This window comes from Chroicocephalus ridibundus, chromosome 4 (assembly GCF_963924245.1).
Source record: "Chroicocephalus ridibundus chromosome 4, bChrRid1.1, whole genome shotgun sequence".
Classification (NCBI taxonomy): Eukaryota; Metazoa; Chordata; class Aves; order Charadriiformes; family Laridae; genus Chroicocephalus; species Chroicocephalus ridibundus.
Genome location: NC_086287.1, coordinates 27,817,753 through 27,830,297, shown reverse-complemented (window position 1 = coordinate 27,830,297; position 12,545 = coordinate 27,817,753). Strand labels below are relative to the sequence as shown.

The following is a 12,545-nucleotide window of genomic DNA, read 5'->3' as shown; positions in this document are numbered from 1 at the left end:
TGGCTCTGTGAATTGATGATCTTTGTGCATCTTCATCTGTCTCCTAGATCTGTGCTTTTTCTGAACCAGACCCGGTAATGGTTCAAAGATGACAGCTGTGGCAGAGCTTTGGTAAGAAGAAACATTAGGCAAAGAATGGTTCAGAGATCCTTAAACACATCATCCCCAGATACAAACCTGTCCCTAAGAAGGAAGGATGAGTTCCTTTTTATTTCTGCCATGATCTTTTTTGCTTAATATTTCTGGACAGTAACACTGTCAGGTCTCCATATATATCACTTTTCACAAGTACACCCAAATGATCCTCTGTTTGGTGAGAAAAGAGTTCAGGCTCTGCAGAGGAGTTAATCCTTGGCATGGCTGCCAGCAGGGATGTCTTTAGTTCACTGCGAATACTGCAACTGGTTTTGAGAACATATTTCTGATGTATTCCAAGGAGTCTTTTGGGGTAGATTTAAGCTGTTAAATCCTCTGCACTTTTTTTTTTTTTATCTACTTTAGCACTTTACACATTTGCAAATGCAGAATTAAATGGTTCGTGAAATATCTTGTAACAAATGAAGATGACAATACAAAGTAATGGAATAAGCTATTGTTAATATCAGATATCTGTATGCCTAACAGTCACTGCACATTGTGGGATAAAAATGATCAAAATAAATGACACTTCTTAACTCAAGGGATAAATTATGCCACAGGTAAGATGCTAAACAGCGAAAAAGAAGAGATTTACCTAGATGGAAAGGTTCAGCCACATCAGCAACCCCTGCATTTCACATTCCCTTAGGGGTTACAGGCAGCATTCAGAAGGAATAATTATAGCTGGGGGGAAAAGATCAGAAGGTCTACTAGTACTTTTGTAAAAATCTTCAAATTCTTCAAGCCATGTCTGTATTACCTGGAATGACTGAAAGGGAGGCTGGTTTAATTTCTATTATTTGTTATATTTTGTAGAAAAGTACATTTTCTCCAATAGGCAAAAATGGTCTCATGTACTTCTGTAACACCTTCCAGACTCCAGAATGTTTTGCAAATATTGTTCTGGAAGCATTCCACTCCTGGCTGGTAAAAATCTTTTCTTTTAACACAGGACATGGTGGCCTACAGACACTTACCAACAACCTGCAAGAAGTGGAGTATCCTTTAGCCATCACCAGCTTTAGCAGACATAGTGAAGAGGAATTTTTTTCCCATCGGAAATTACAAGAGAGAGGTATGGAGGTGGCGTGTGATCGTCTAAGTTGGGCAACAAGGTTGAGCAAAGGCCTTGAAGGAACAAAATACTGGTAGAATTGGATTTTGCAGCTCACCTAAAGCCCAGCTGTCCAAGCAGCACATCACTTTCTGTTGTCACGTTCAGCCCCTGGTCACTACTGACTCAAGGGCACTGACTGGCCTGGGGCAATGGACACGTTTCTTTCAAGAGCTGTCTTATCCAAGTACTGGATCTGTACAATATGATTGGTAAGAAGATCCTATTCTAAAATTGGATGGCTCCCGGAGTCAGCTCTGAGCTTTCCATTGCTGATAGAAAGACAAAATCTGCCAATCTCCATTTTAAGTTGGACCAAGAATGTGGGTGGGTTTGGCCTAGCAGGAGACCTGTGGAGTATGTTAAGCTGTCTTCTGGAATTAGCTCCAGGTAGGTTGTTTTGCTTCCCGTCTTCCATGTTGATTTGCACATCTGTCAACCCTTATACAGAGGTGTTTGTCATATTTCTTCTGGTCACCTGAACTAACCAGAAAAGAATCAGAAAATATTTCATAAATACAGATCTCTAGCAGCAGAGATACCACTACCCGGATCTTGAACTTGTATAAATCAGCATCACTACAGTGGCTTTTAGAGCTGAACTTCTTCATAGCAGCAGAAGATGGATCTGCCTCAGTATTTCTGTTGCTGACCATCCACAGAGTGGCAGGACAGATCAGAAGAGTGAAGAAGGATCTGCTGGGTCAAGCTGTTCTTCCCACTGCACTGGTAGCAAATTCTCCCCATACCTTTTCACGTCTCTTTGTTAAGCTAATTCTCTAGGTCCACAAAATCATAGGATCACCTGCTTTCTGGGACTGTTTTGATGTCTTTTCCCATGACGCCTTCTGTACCTGAGGAATGTCTAGTATCGGTGAGACTTTCCAGATATCTTTCCATGGTTTTCATCAAAGGGAATCTAAAAAAAGAGGTCGATTCCCAGTAGGAAGAGCTGGTACTGACCTTCTGTCCTCTATTCAGGTGGTCTGACTGCTCTTCCTGCTCTGGTTCTTGGGACAGAGAGGCCTGAGTCTTTGGGTTTGTTTCTGCATTTCATGAGATTCACACCTGGGACGCAAACGTCTTCAACAAGAATGAAAAGGAAACACTTTTCGCTTTTCATCTTTCACAGCAATTTGGGGTAATCTGAGATTTAATTTATTCACCAGTTGAAAGGGAAAGGGAAATCAAGCCAGCATCTTTCTTTTGAGCCAAGCTCTTTCTTGCGTACCCCAGTGCAGGCTCACACAAAAGAGCTCTGATCACTCTAACTAGGTGCTTGTTCTAATTATGGAAAGATTTAGCGTTGGTTACATAATTGCCCACTGCACATCGGCACACGGCATTGTTATACTACAAAAGCCTCTTTTTTTTCCTCCCCTCTCCACAGCAGACCCTGCGTCAGCCTGTTTAACTGAGAGCTGCAAGGAACAGAATTAATCTGAAGCAACCTCCCATAGCTTTTCCAGGAGAGGCCAGCAAAGATCAGATACTGACCCACTCCCTTTGCCAGGAGCTTTGCCAACACGTGTGATCTAGCGTTTAAAGCAGGGGATTGATAGCCTGCGGTCTTAAGCATCCCGGGTGGAAGCAGCAAGCTGTGATCAGGAATCAGTGGTTGTGCTGAGGTTACAGTCTCTATTTTGGATTTTTATATGCAGTAGCACAGCGGCTTTAAATGGATACCCTGCTATTACACCCAGTATCAGCCTAGGCCCATGGAGGTCATGAATTTGCAAACACAAAAATCTATAGCAAAGCTTCCACAGGCTGTAGTAGATACAGGAGTAGATCTTTTGCCCATATTTCTAAGCTTATTGTATTCTGTGAATCAGAGTGGTTACTTCGTGTTCAGCCTGTGCTCATTTCTTTCTCATTTTCTCAGCAGTACATCACATGCACATCTCCCTCACTTTTTATTTTCTTCCTCTTTAACCTCACCCTCTAAACTGTAAAGCTTCCTTCCAACAAATAGTCTTTCCTATACAATTATTAATGGTCCAAGACTAATCTGAGATGCTTCAGTGCACCCCATCAGTTCAAAAGCTCCCATCTGTCCAAGAAGGAAAAGAAATTTATGGGATTGTAGCCAGTTTTGCCATCATATGGCTGATGCAACTGGCCATGTGGGCCCTGTATCCTCAGTGTGGTCACCCTTAACTCTGCCCTTCATAACTTGTAGCTGCTTTGTCAGGAAGCCCACCTTGTGCAGGCATGTCTGACGCAGGGGACAAATAAGGAAAACAAAACTGAAATGGAGCCAGATGGAAACAAAAGGGGTACCCAGCAAATAATTCCAATATTTTTTCATCTTTTAGGAAAACCTTTAATATACCACTCCCACAGCCAGGGAGAAGGTGGAGAAGTCACCTTTACAGCACTTTCCGCAGGGGCTTGGATAAAAGATCTGGCCATCCTGGAGGAGAGGCTGGCTGTCGGGATCTTTCCTTGAGCACAATGTCCTGGTTTATTACTCCTTCTTCTAGAAGCTGAGACCTTTTGCTTTGTAATCTGAGCGTTTCTAGATCCCCTTTTGCCCTGTCTATACCTTTTTGGCTGCAACTGTATCCCTGAAAATATGAATGGAAACACAGTGCGGTGATGCTTTCCTGGGTTTTTTTCAATGTTTCCTGAATCCTGGCAGAAACTTTAACTCTCAAAGAATTATTAATATCTTTTTGGTCATATTCTGGTTTTGGTCTCTGGCATCCTTTAATTAAGGATTAGTTGTGTTATCTGTGTCCTTAACTCTGTCCCAAATACTTAGACTTTTCCACTATGGGTTCCCCGGTGTTGTTGAAGTGCAGTTTCTCTTTATCAGAAAGATGCTGACTCAAAACCAACATTGAGTTTCCTTCTTTCCACGCTAGCAGAAAAGTTCAACCAGAAATGTTAAGTTTCAAGTGGATGACTATCAAACTAGGTATTTGCTCCAGGGAACACGATTCTCTTACAATATATATGATGATTCAGCAACATTTGTTCATTCTCTGCTTTGTTCTTTTTCTCTTTTATCATAATCTTTATTGCAAGAAGACTTTGGTGAAGAGATTGGTTTTGCATTGAACCTTGAATATGGTAAAGTTTATTATCATTTTCATTTCTTATACAAAGGAGCTAAAGGTTAGCTGCAGAGAAAGCTTTTTTTTATTCTGCAATTTTTTTCCTTGTTGCCAACAGCTTTTTTATTCTTGATTAATACAGTTTTTGTACTGCATCATTCTTTTGGACAGAGAACCACAGTTTCTGAGATGTTTATGATACACATCTCTTTGGCCTTTGGATTATACCCTTAAATGTAAGCTGATATGAGGTAGCCATGTATGCATTTCACCAAATGATAAAAGCTAAGTATAGCTGCATAGTGTATGCTATCAATTTTATGCTGCTTGAGGATCTGACCACATGATGGACAACATTGTTTCATGTTCAACAGGAGCAGCACAAATACAGGTTGGGCGGAGAATGGCTTGAGAGCAGCCCTGAGGAGAAGGACTTGGGAGTGTTGGTGGATGAGAAGCTCGACATGAGCCAGCAACTTGCTCTCGCAACCCAGAAAGCCAACTGCATCCTGGGCTGCATCAAAAGAAGCATGGCCAGCAGGTCGAGGGAGTGATTCTGCCCCTCTGCTCTGCTCTGGTGAGTACCTGGAGTACTGCGTTCAGCTCTGGGGCCCCCAACATATGAAGGACATGGACCTGTGTTGAGCAAGTCCAGAGAAGGGCCACAAAGATGATCAGAGGGCTGGAGCACCTCTCCTATGAAGTCAGGCTGAGAGAGCTGGGGTTGTTCAGCCTGGAGAAGAAAAGGCTCCGGGGAGATCTTATAGCAGCCTTATAGGGGGCCTACAAGAAAGCTGGAGAGGGACGTTTTACAAGGGTGTGTAGTGATAGGATGAGGGGTAATGGCTTCAAACTGGAAGAGGGTAGATTTAAGTTAGATTATCAGGAAGAAGTTTTTCACTATGAAAGCGGTGATGCACTGGAACAGGTTGCCCAGGGAAGATGTGGATGCCCCATCCCTGGAGGTGTTCAAGGCCAGGCTGGATGGGGCTTTGAGCAGCCTGGTCTAGTGGGAGGTGTCCCTGCCCATGGCAGTGGGGTTGGAACTAGATGATCTTTAAGGTCCCTTCCAACCCAAACCATTCTGTGATTCTATGATTCCATGAAAAGCGTTCAACACTGTTTCCAGAAGCCCTCTGGTGAGAGCACTCCCTTCACACTAGGAAGGGATGCGGTGTTGCCAGTCCATGAGCTACAGCTGCGCAGGTGACTGTGCTCACACCTAACGCCGTGTGTTGCAATAGCCAGGCTCATGAGGTACCATGTTCGTACCGCCCTGGCCAAACCCACGCCCTTCCGGGAAGCTCAGTTCTCATTTCTAGCTGATGAAAAAGCATCAGTGCCCCTCCAGCACCTCTCATGGGTACGGAAAGGGAACGTCCTGGGATCTGAGTTTGGTATTTCTACCCTCTGTCATGATTTCTGAGGTGTATATCTATATCTCTCTGTATCTATCTGGGACATGCTGGGACAGGTTTTTTGGGGCACCTGTGCCAGGTTGGGAGCCCCGCTGACGAATGGGAGATTGTGTTACCCTGTTGTACACTGAACTGCAGGGGGCTGCCCGTCCCCCTCCTCTTTTGTGCCTAGGAGGGGGAGCAGCCCGCAGCCGGTGCGCAGCGCCCGCCCGGCTGCCCCCTCCCCCCGCCTCTCCCCCGGTGGGCTCGCCCGGGGACCGCCCCTCGCAGTCCCGCCGCGACCCCGCCGCTGCGAGCGACGGCGGCCGGAAACTACAAGTCCCAGCGTGCCTCGCGGGGGCAGGGCCGTACCATGCGCGAGGCGGAGGGGGAGCAGGCGGCTGGGAGCGCGGGAGTTGAAGTGCCGCGGTGCCGGCGAGGCGGTAAGTGCCGGCTTCCGTGCGCCGGAGGCTGCGGAGGGTCCGGCGGGGAGCGACCCGCAACCTCGGTGTCCTCCCACCTCCCTGCTGCCGCCTCGGGCCGGTTCGGCCCCTCTGCCACGCGAGGGGTGTCCGGGCCCAGGCGGCGGTTGCCCGCCGTGGGCGCAGGCCCCGGGGGCGCAGGGCTTTTCGGGTCCGGGGTTGTTTCTGAAGGCCGGAGCGGGGCGGGGGTGGCGGGGGCTGCTCCGGGAGGCACGGCACGGCACGGCTGAAGGAGAACCGAAAGCAGTCGGAACCGGCCCCTCGCGTCCTTCACGGGGGAGCCCTTGGGCCGCGTTCCGGCGGCGGCGGGGTCGGGGGGCGTACCGGCCGCCGCGGGGGGCTTTGCGGCGGCCCTCGGGGGTGGTCAGCGCTCCCTGGGCCTCGGGGCAGGTGGCCGGTGCTGGGCCTCCAGGGTGTTACCTCCTGGGCTCCGGGAGAAATCCGGTCACCTCCCGCCCGCGCCGGCTCCCCCGGGCGGCGGGAGGAGAGGCCCGGCTGCCGGGAAAGGGCACCTTACGCGTGGGAAGTCGTGCGACAGTCAAGGAAGCCGGGTCGCCTGGGTGAAGGAAGGGCGGGAGGTGGTTCATCAGCGCCGGCCTTAACGAGGCGAGGCTGTGACATCGTGAGGCGTATCTCAGCTGACAGGGTCCCTGAGGTGCCCCTAGGGGTGTGGTGATGGCTCATTTACATGGAAAAGGCTGCTCCACACCTGATGCAAAGCTTTGAAATGGATTTCTGACAATTCCATTTCTGTACCTTATATTGGAGGGGTTTAAATTCTTCCCTTTTTTATTGGGTACAACACATTAAGCATGAAAGCGGGAACTTTGTTGCTGAAGAGCTCAGCTGCTGTGGCTGTTTATTTGCCACCTAAAGTTCCCATCTTCTGTTCGTGACGTACAGCTGGCGGGTACGGCAATAGATGTGGTGTCGTGAACTGCAGATTATAGCTTCAGGTAGGAATAAGATGCAAGAACAGATGGACTTGCATCCTGCTTTCAAGCAAATGTTCTTTTAGTAATAAAGAAGGTGAAGGAAAAAAATAATGAGAGAGAGAGGCGTATTTTCTGTATTAAAAAAAAGTCACTGTTTGCACCTTTCACTTTCCAATAAATGAAATTTTACAAAAACATACAAGGAACAGAAATGGTTTAATTGAAACAGTTTGCAGAAAATGTTTTTTTGAAGGTGGCAAAGGATACAAGAGATTTCTGTACAAAAGAGATCAATCCTCCTGAAAGAAGCCCCAAAAATTCTAGAATTTCAGTGAGGAAGGGGAGGAGGGCAGGGTTTTTGTTTTTGGTTTGTTTTTTTTTTTGAAGTGCATGTTCATTTGGCTGCGGTCAAGGGGCCAGGTTTATTTTCTCCTGAGTTTGATTGTAGGTTTGGAGGTGTCCTGATCAGCCAGCTGCCCCTTCTGACAGGAGAAGGAGTGGGGGTGCTGCAGGCAGCTCTGACTGGCACTGACAGAATATATCTTGGCTTTTCTGCCTCAAAGTTACCTAGGTCTTGTAAGGAAATAAAAGGAAATAACGAAGTTTAGCTAAGGTTCATGTACAGAGGTCTCTTGTGTTATATTAGCCTGTTTTGCTGATTGTGTTCTTGTGAACTGTTTTTGAAAGGCTTGACCCATGTCACTGCATGTGTTTTTTGGTTACAAGGCTTCTAAGAGCAAAGGCGCGAGGCAGACTGACCCTGCTAAAAGTTCACAAAGAGAAGTAGGAAAGTTTCTCAATCAAGTCTAAGAGTTGGAGGATTAGTGGACTCCGTCTTGATGGGGTAAAAGCCAGTGCTCTGTCAAGGGTGCTCTTGAGCACTTGCAGAGTAGGTGAACCACGCATCTTGATTAGTGGGGCAAGCAGAAAGAATGGCCAATCATATTTTCTATCTAATACCAGCCAAAGGGAAAGGAAAATATACCTGATTTGTAATTTAGTTTTTTTTCTGGTCTGAATCCTCTAAAATGACATAAAGAATCATATGTATATCACATGTAATGAATTACATGTTTACACTACTTTATGTACTGTAAGCAACGAATGCAGTGCTGCAAAATGCTTAGTGTGGGAAATGCATTCACTCCCCACCCTTGTCTTCCAGAGAAAAAATAAGCGAGGAGAGGAGTGTCTTGCCACGGGCCTGTGCTGTGCCTGTGACAGAGCCAGGATTAGGCTGTTGATTCTTGCAGATGTCTGTTCTACCACTGCAGCCCCTGCCTGGCACTTGAAGGGGACAGTAACGATGAGAAAACAAGTCACTCTGACCAAGGTCCCCCATCCCCTGTGTTGTATGTGGCTGTCTGCCACCGGCCACGGGAGTGGCACGCAGTCTCCAGGCATGCATCACCTCTTCTCCCACCGCTCATCAGCAGTAAAGCACTTTCACAACTAGTCTATCAGAGTTTTTAACAGGTTTTGGGTGCTCTTGACATTGCAAGAGCTCTTATTAAACCCTGGTGGTTTATATCTTCTGTTGTTCCCTTGCAATCTGCCTATGCTGTGATATCTTCACAACATTTGCAGTGAAGAAGTGGCCAATTGCTGTGATCAGAATTGACTTTTGGTGAGCACGTGCTCCCTTGCCTCTGTCTACCTGTTGTTTCTCCTTGTAAAGCCTTTGGGACCACGAACAAATGTTTTGTTGTGGGTGCCCAAGGTCTAGCACAGTGAGCTTTGTGGCCTGTAGACACTGTTGAGTTAGAGATGGAGTCAGAGCTTGTGTTTGGTTGCTGCGTGATCGCTTGAGCTCTTGGCTGGGGCCAGTGCTAGCAATGCATCATTAGCAAAGGAGTAATTAAAACTTGGCTTGTCAGGTCCTTGGGGCTGCAGGCATCAGATCACTACGTCTTACTCAGGTGTTACAGTTGCTTTTTTGTGTCTCGGCAGGGTTCATCAGTCATGGCACGAAGGGCCTTGAAACTTGCCTCGTTGGCGGCAGCCACTTCTGGCATCTACCTGTATGGCAACAAGTTCCTGGATCCCAATGACTTTGGAGTTGTTCGTGTGGGACGAGCCATTGCCACAGTAAGTTTTATCCTAGTAATATGCAGGAAGATTCCTAGGTGGGTAAGGTAATTGGAGTTCACAGGAACTAGGGATTTCCTGCATTTCCTCTCTGCATTTCCAGTTGGCAGCTGGCTCCGGCAGTCAGAAGGTCAATAGGGAGCTCTTCAACTTGTTGACACAGTGGGGAGAAAAGAGGCAAAAGCAGAGAAAGAACAGAGCTGTTGATTGCACGTTTTGAAAGAAACAAAGATACTGGGCTGCAGAGAACTGTCTCTGCTTCCCTGGACAGGGTGGGACCTTCAGAGCAAGGGCTCGCTTTGGACCCACATCTTCATCTGACTCCCACATCTGACCCTTCAGGGTCAGTCACCCAGGTACGGTATCCTGCTACCTTTAATAATGACTTAGTTCAGACCATCTTGTCTGCATATGCCATTTTTTATATTGTAACTTTTTGTTTTAAGGATCGTGGTGGTTGTATTGATATGTTATGATAGCCGTTGCCCTGTGACCCTTAGTCTGAGAGATTTGGGGAGAGGAGGGCAGGTGTTTTGAGGGTTGTTCTCAAAGCAAGGTTAAAGTGAGGGTAGGAGATGATGTACTTCTGAGATTGGATTGGTTTCCAGATTTGTAAAATAAATGCTACATCTGCCTAGCATCCCTGCTGTTCGACCCTTGCGTTGGTCATCGCTCCAGAAAACGTGAGAATGGAGACTGACAGCCAAACGGGTTGCTGCCTTCTCCTTGAGGATATTCACTGATGAATCCATGAGCATCCAGGAACAAGGAGAGCAGAGACTCTGGAGGGGGTATCAGTCTCCCTGTACCTCACTTGCATTATACATGTGTCACTTCAGGCCACAATCTCCATCATTTACAGACTCCCAGTGGTAAGCAGCTGTCTGTCTGCATATTCTATGACTTTTAAGCACTTCATTAATGAGTTTTACAGGGAGTCAGTTCCTGGGGGCAAATGCAAGAAGAAACAAGCTCTGTGGGTTGGCTTAGGTGCTGTGCCATTTATATGTGAAAGCTGCACCACAAACTATTGTGAAAAATGAATGTTTATTTTGAAAGGGTGAGGGCAGAAATACAAAATGTTATCTTCCCTTCTTAGCTAATAAGTGCTAAATAAGTGCTAAGCTTTGTGCTCTGTCCCTGACCATGAGGCAGTGCTGCCTGGTGGCAGGGAGCAGCTCTCTGCCTCCTACTGCACAGGAAACTGAGGCGTGGAGAAGGAACACAGGTTATTGTGGCTGGAGGGGAATCTGCTTTCCAGGCTGTTTGGGCTCTCCAGTCTGCCCTTGAGTTCTGCCTGCTTGACCAGTGTTTCTCAATCTCACTTGAAGCCAGTGTTTTTTGTGGCTATCATCTGTTTAAGATAAAAATAAGTGAGAACTGGGCAGTGATGAAGCTATGCAGTTAGTCTGCATTTTGAATGACAGTGAGAGATTACTTTCCTGATTAATAGAAAGTAGGGGAAAGGAGATTTTCTTTGGTTTAGATGCTGGCAAATCTAAAGACATGCTTGACTTTCATGTCCTCTGCCTCAGGGAAGCGACAAGTCATGGACTGTAAAGCACTTCACTGGCCCTGCTCTCAAATGCATTAGAAGGTTCCGCATCCATAGTTGCAAGCAGTGACCCCCAAAAACATGCTGCCAATGTTCTGTGTTCTGTAGGCGATGGCAGCATGTGGTTATATCTCTGTGTCTGTATACTTTTCAAACACAATTTTTCTGTCTCTGAATTCTCTCTTCCCTCTCCTATGTAGGACTACATATGGTTAGGTTGCTGCTTTAGTCATGCTGCATCAGTGACCTCTGCCTTCCCAGCTTGGGGTCGTTCCTTGTTGGAAAGGCGGTCAGACCTCATCTGAGCACTGGGAGCCCAGGCTGCCCTCATTCCTTAGCCATAGACTGGGTGAAGCCGGTAGGGCAAGTAGACACGTTCATTTCTAAGCAGCTCAGCTTCTTGGGCTTGCTCTTTTTGTAAATGAAGGCTGAGACTCTGTAGCAAACAAGCGACTCTGGATATTGGTGGCATGTACATGGATCTAAAGCATCTGTCCTTCAGTCTAGCCCTGCCCAGGCTTCTTATCTGGATGCTTGATTTAATCATTGGACCATAGCCAGGCAAAAGCAGGCTGTAATTAAGAGGCTGTAGTCCTTAAGAGCTAAGTTCAGCAGCAGCAGACAAAAATTTAAGACAAGTTATGGTGTGGCGAACAAAACAAAAGCCTGGAGGAAAAAACCCATGGAGGTCAAGAAACCTAACGTAGAACTACAGGACTCTGGACAGATTTCATCGGAGTTTGATTAAAAAGATTTGAGTCTGCTTGTATTTTAAGCATACTGGTTCAGTAGTCCTTTGCAGACTTTCCTAAGAAGCTTGATGAAGTGCACTAGCAGAAAATTTCTTCTTGAGCCTCAGTTTAGGCAACTGGCTCTTGCTTATGTGTGGGAAGACAACTGTTCAGAGGGAACATTGTGCCATGACCTGGTGAGATCTGAGGATAGTTTAGGTGTGGTGGAAGAGTGTGAGGTATTGAGAATTCATTGATACAAAGCGTAAGCCCAAGTCTTTGGGACATTTAACGCTGGTCTGGATACAAGACCAATTAAAAAAAGGAATCTGACACTTGTAAGGGGAGGCACTGGTTGATCTTGTAGGTCTTTTTATGTCTCCGAGATTCAGTCTCACACTGTAACATGAATAACAGCACAGGCCTTGGATGAGAACGAAGTCAGTGGCCTGGATGCATCATATTTCAGACAGTTTCTGTGTTCCGGTAAAATTAGAAACGTGGCAAAGCAGTTGTGCATTTGCTGTATTTCTTTGAGGGTATCCCAGTTGTTTTGGGTATGTGTAAGAAATGTTTTGTGCAGTAGACGGAATACATCTTAGACACTAGCAGGGATTTGGCAATGTCAGAGTTGCCTATCAGGATCATCATAATACTAATTTAGTGTTTAAGATTACGATGTAATTAGCAACCGCTTAATTAATTCCCTCTTCCTCTGTAATACAGGCCAATCTGTTAGCTGCTTCTTTTCAAGTTGGAGGTAATAATTACCCTTGTGGCCCAGAGATAAAATAAGAACCAACTCAAGCCTTCATGCAAGGCTGATTTGAACCTCCCTCCACTTCAAAGTTGTTCTTTGAGGTTGGGAAGATGCTTTGAAAATTTTTCTTCTGAATGTCATTTTGTGTAGCTGTGCAGCTCCTGAGTTCACTAGGGGCAAGAGAGTCTGAAAAGCTCAATTTCCAATCTGGAAAACAGGAAATGTGAATAACCTAACCTCCACAAGGAAGGAGTGTGTCTGCCTGTAACTGATTCCCAGGTCG

At 46.4% G+C, this 12,545-nt stretch overlaps 1 protein-coding gene across 3 annotated transcripts in view; it reads left to right on the top strand.

The window, feature by feature from the left end:
- ADCK1 (aarF domain containing kinase 1) overlaps positions 1-12,545 on the top strand; it is an 86,566-nt gene continuing 74,021 nt past the window's right edge. The window contains exons 1-4 of one of the 3 annotated variants that reach the window (XM_063333658.1): positions 1-111; positions 1,091-1,213; positions 4,689-4,891; positions 9,079-9,216. In XM_063333658.1, the coding sequence (XP_063189728.1) occupies positions 9,091-9,216 (126 nt within the window). In that variant the 5' untranslated portion in view covers positions 1-111; positions 1,091-1,213; positions 4,689-4,891; positions 9,079-9,090. Of the gene's footprint in view, positions 112-1,090; positions 1,214-4,688; positions 4,892-6,053; positions 6,155-6,426; positions 7,150-9,078; positions 9,217-12,545 lie in introns of those variants that run through there. The other 2 variants (XM_063333659.1, XM_063333660.1) reach the window with 2 other exon arrangements.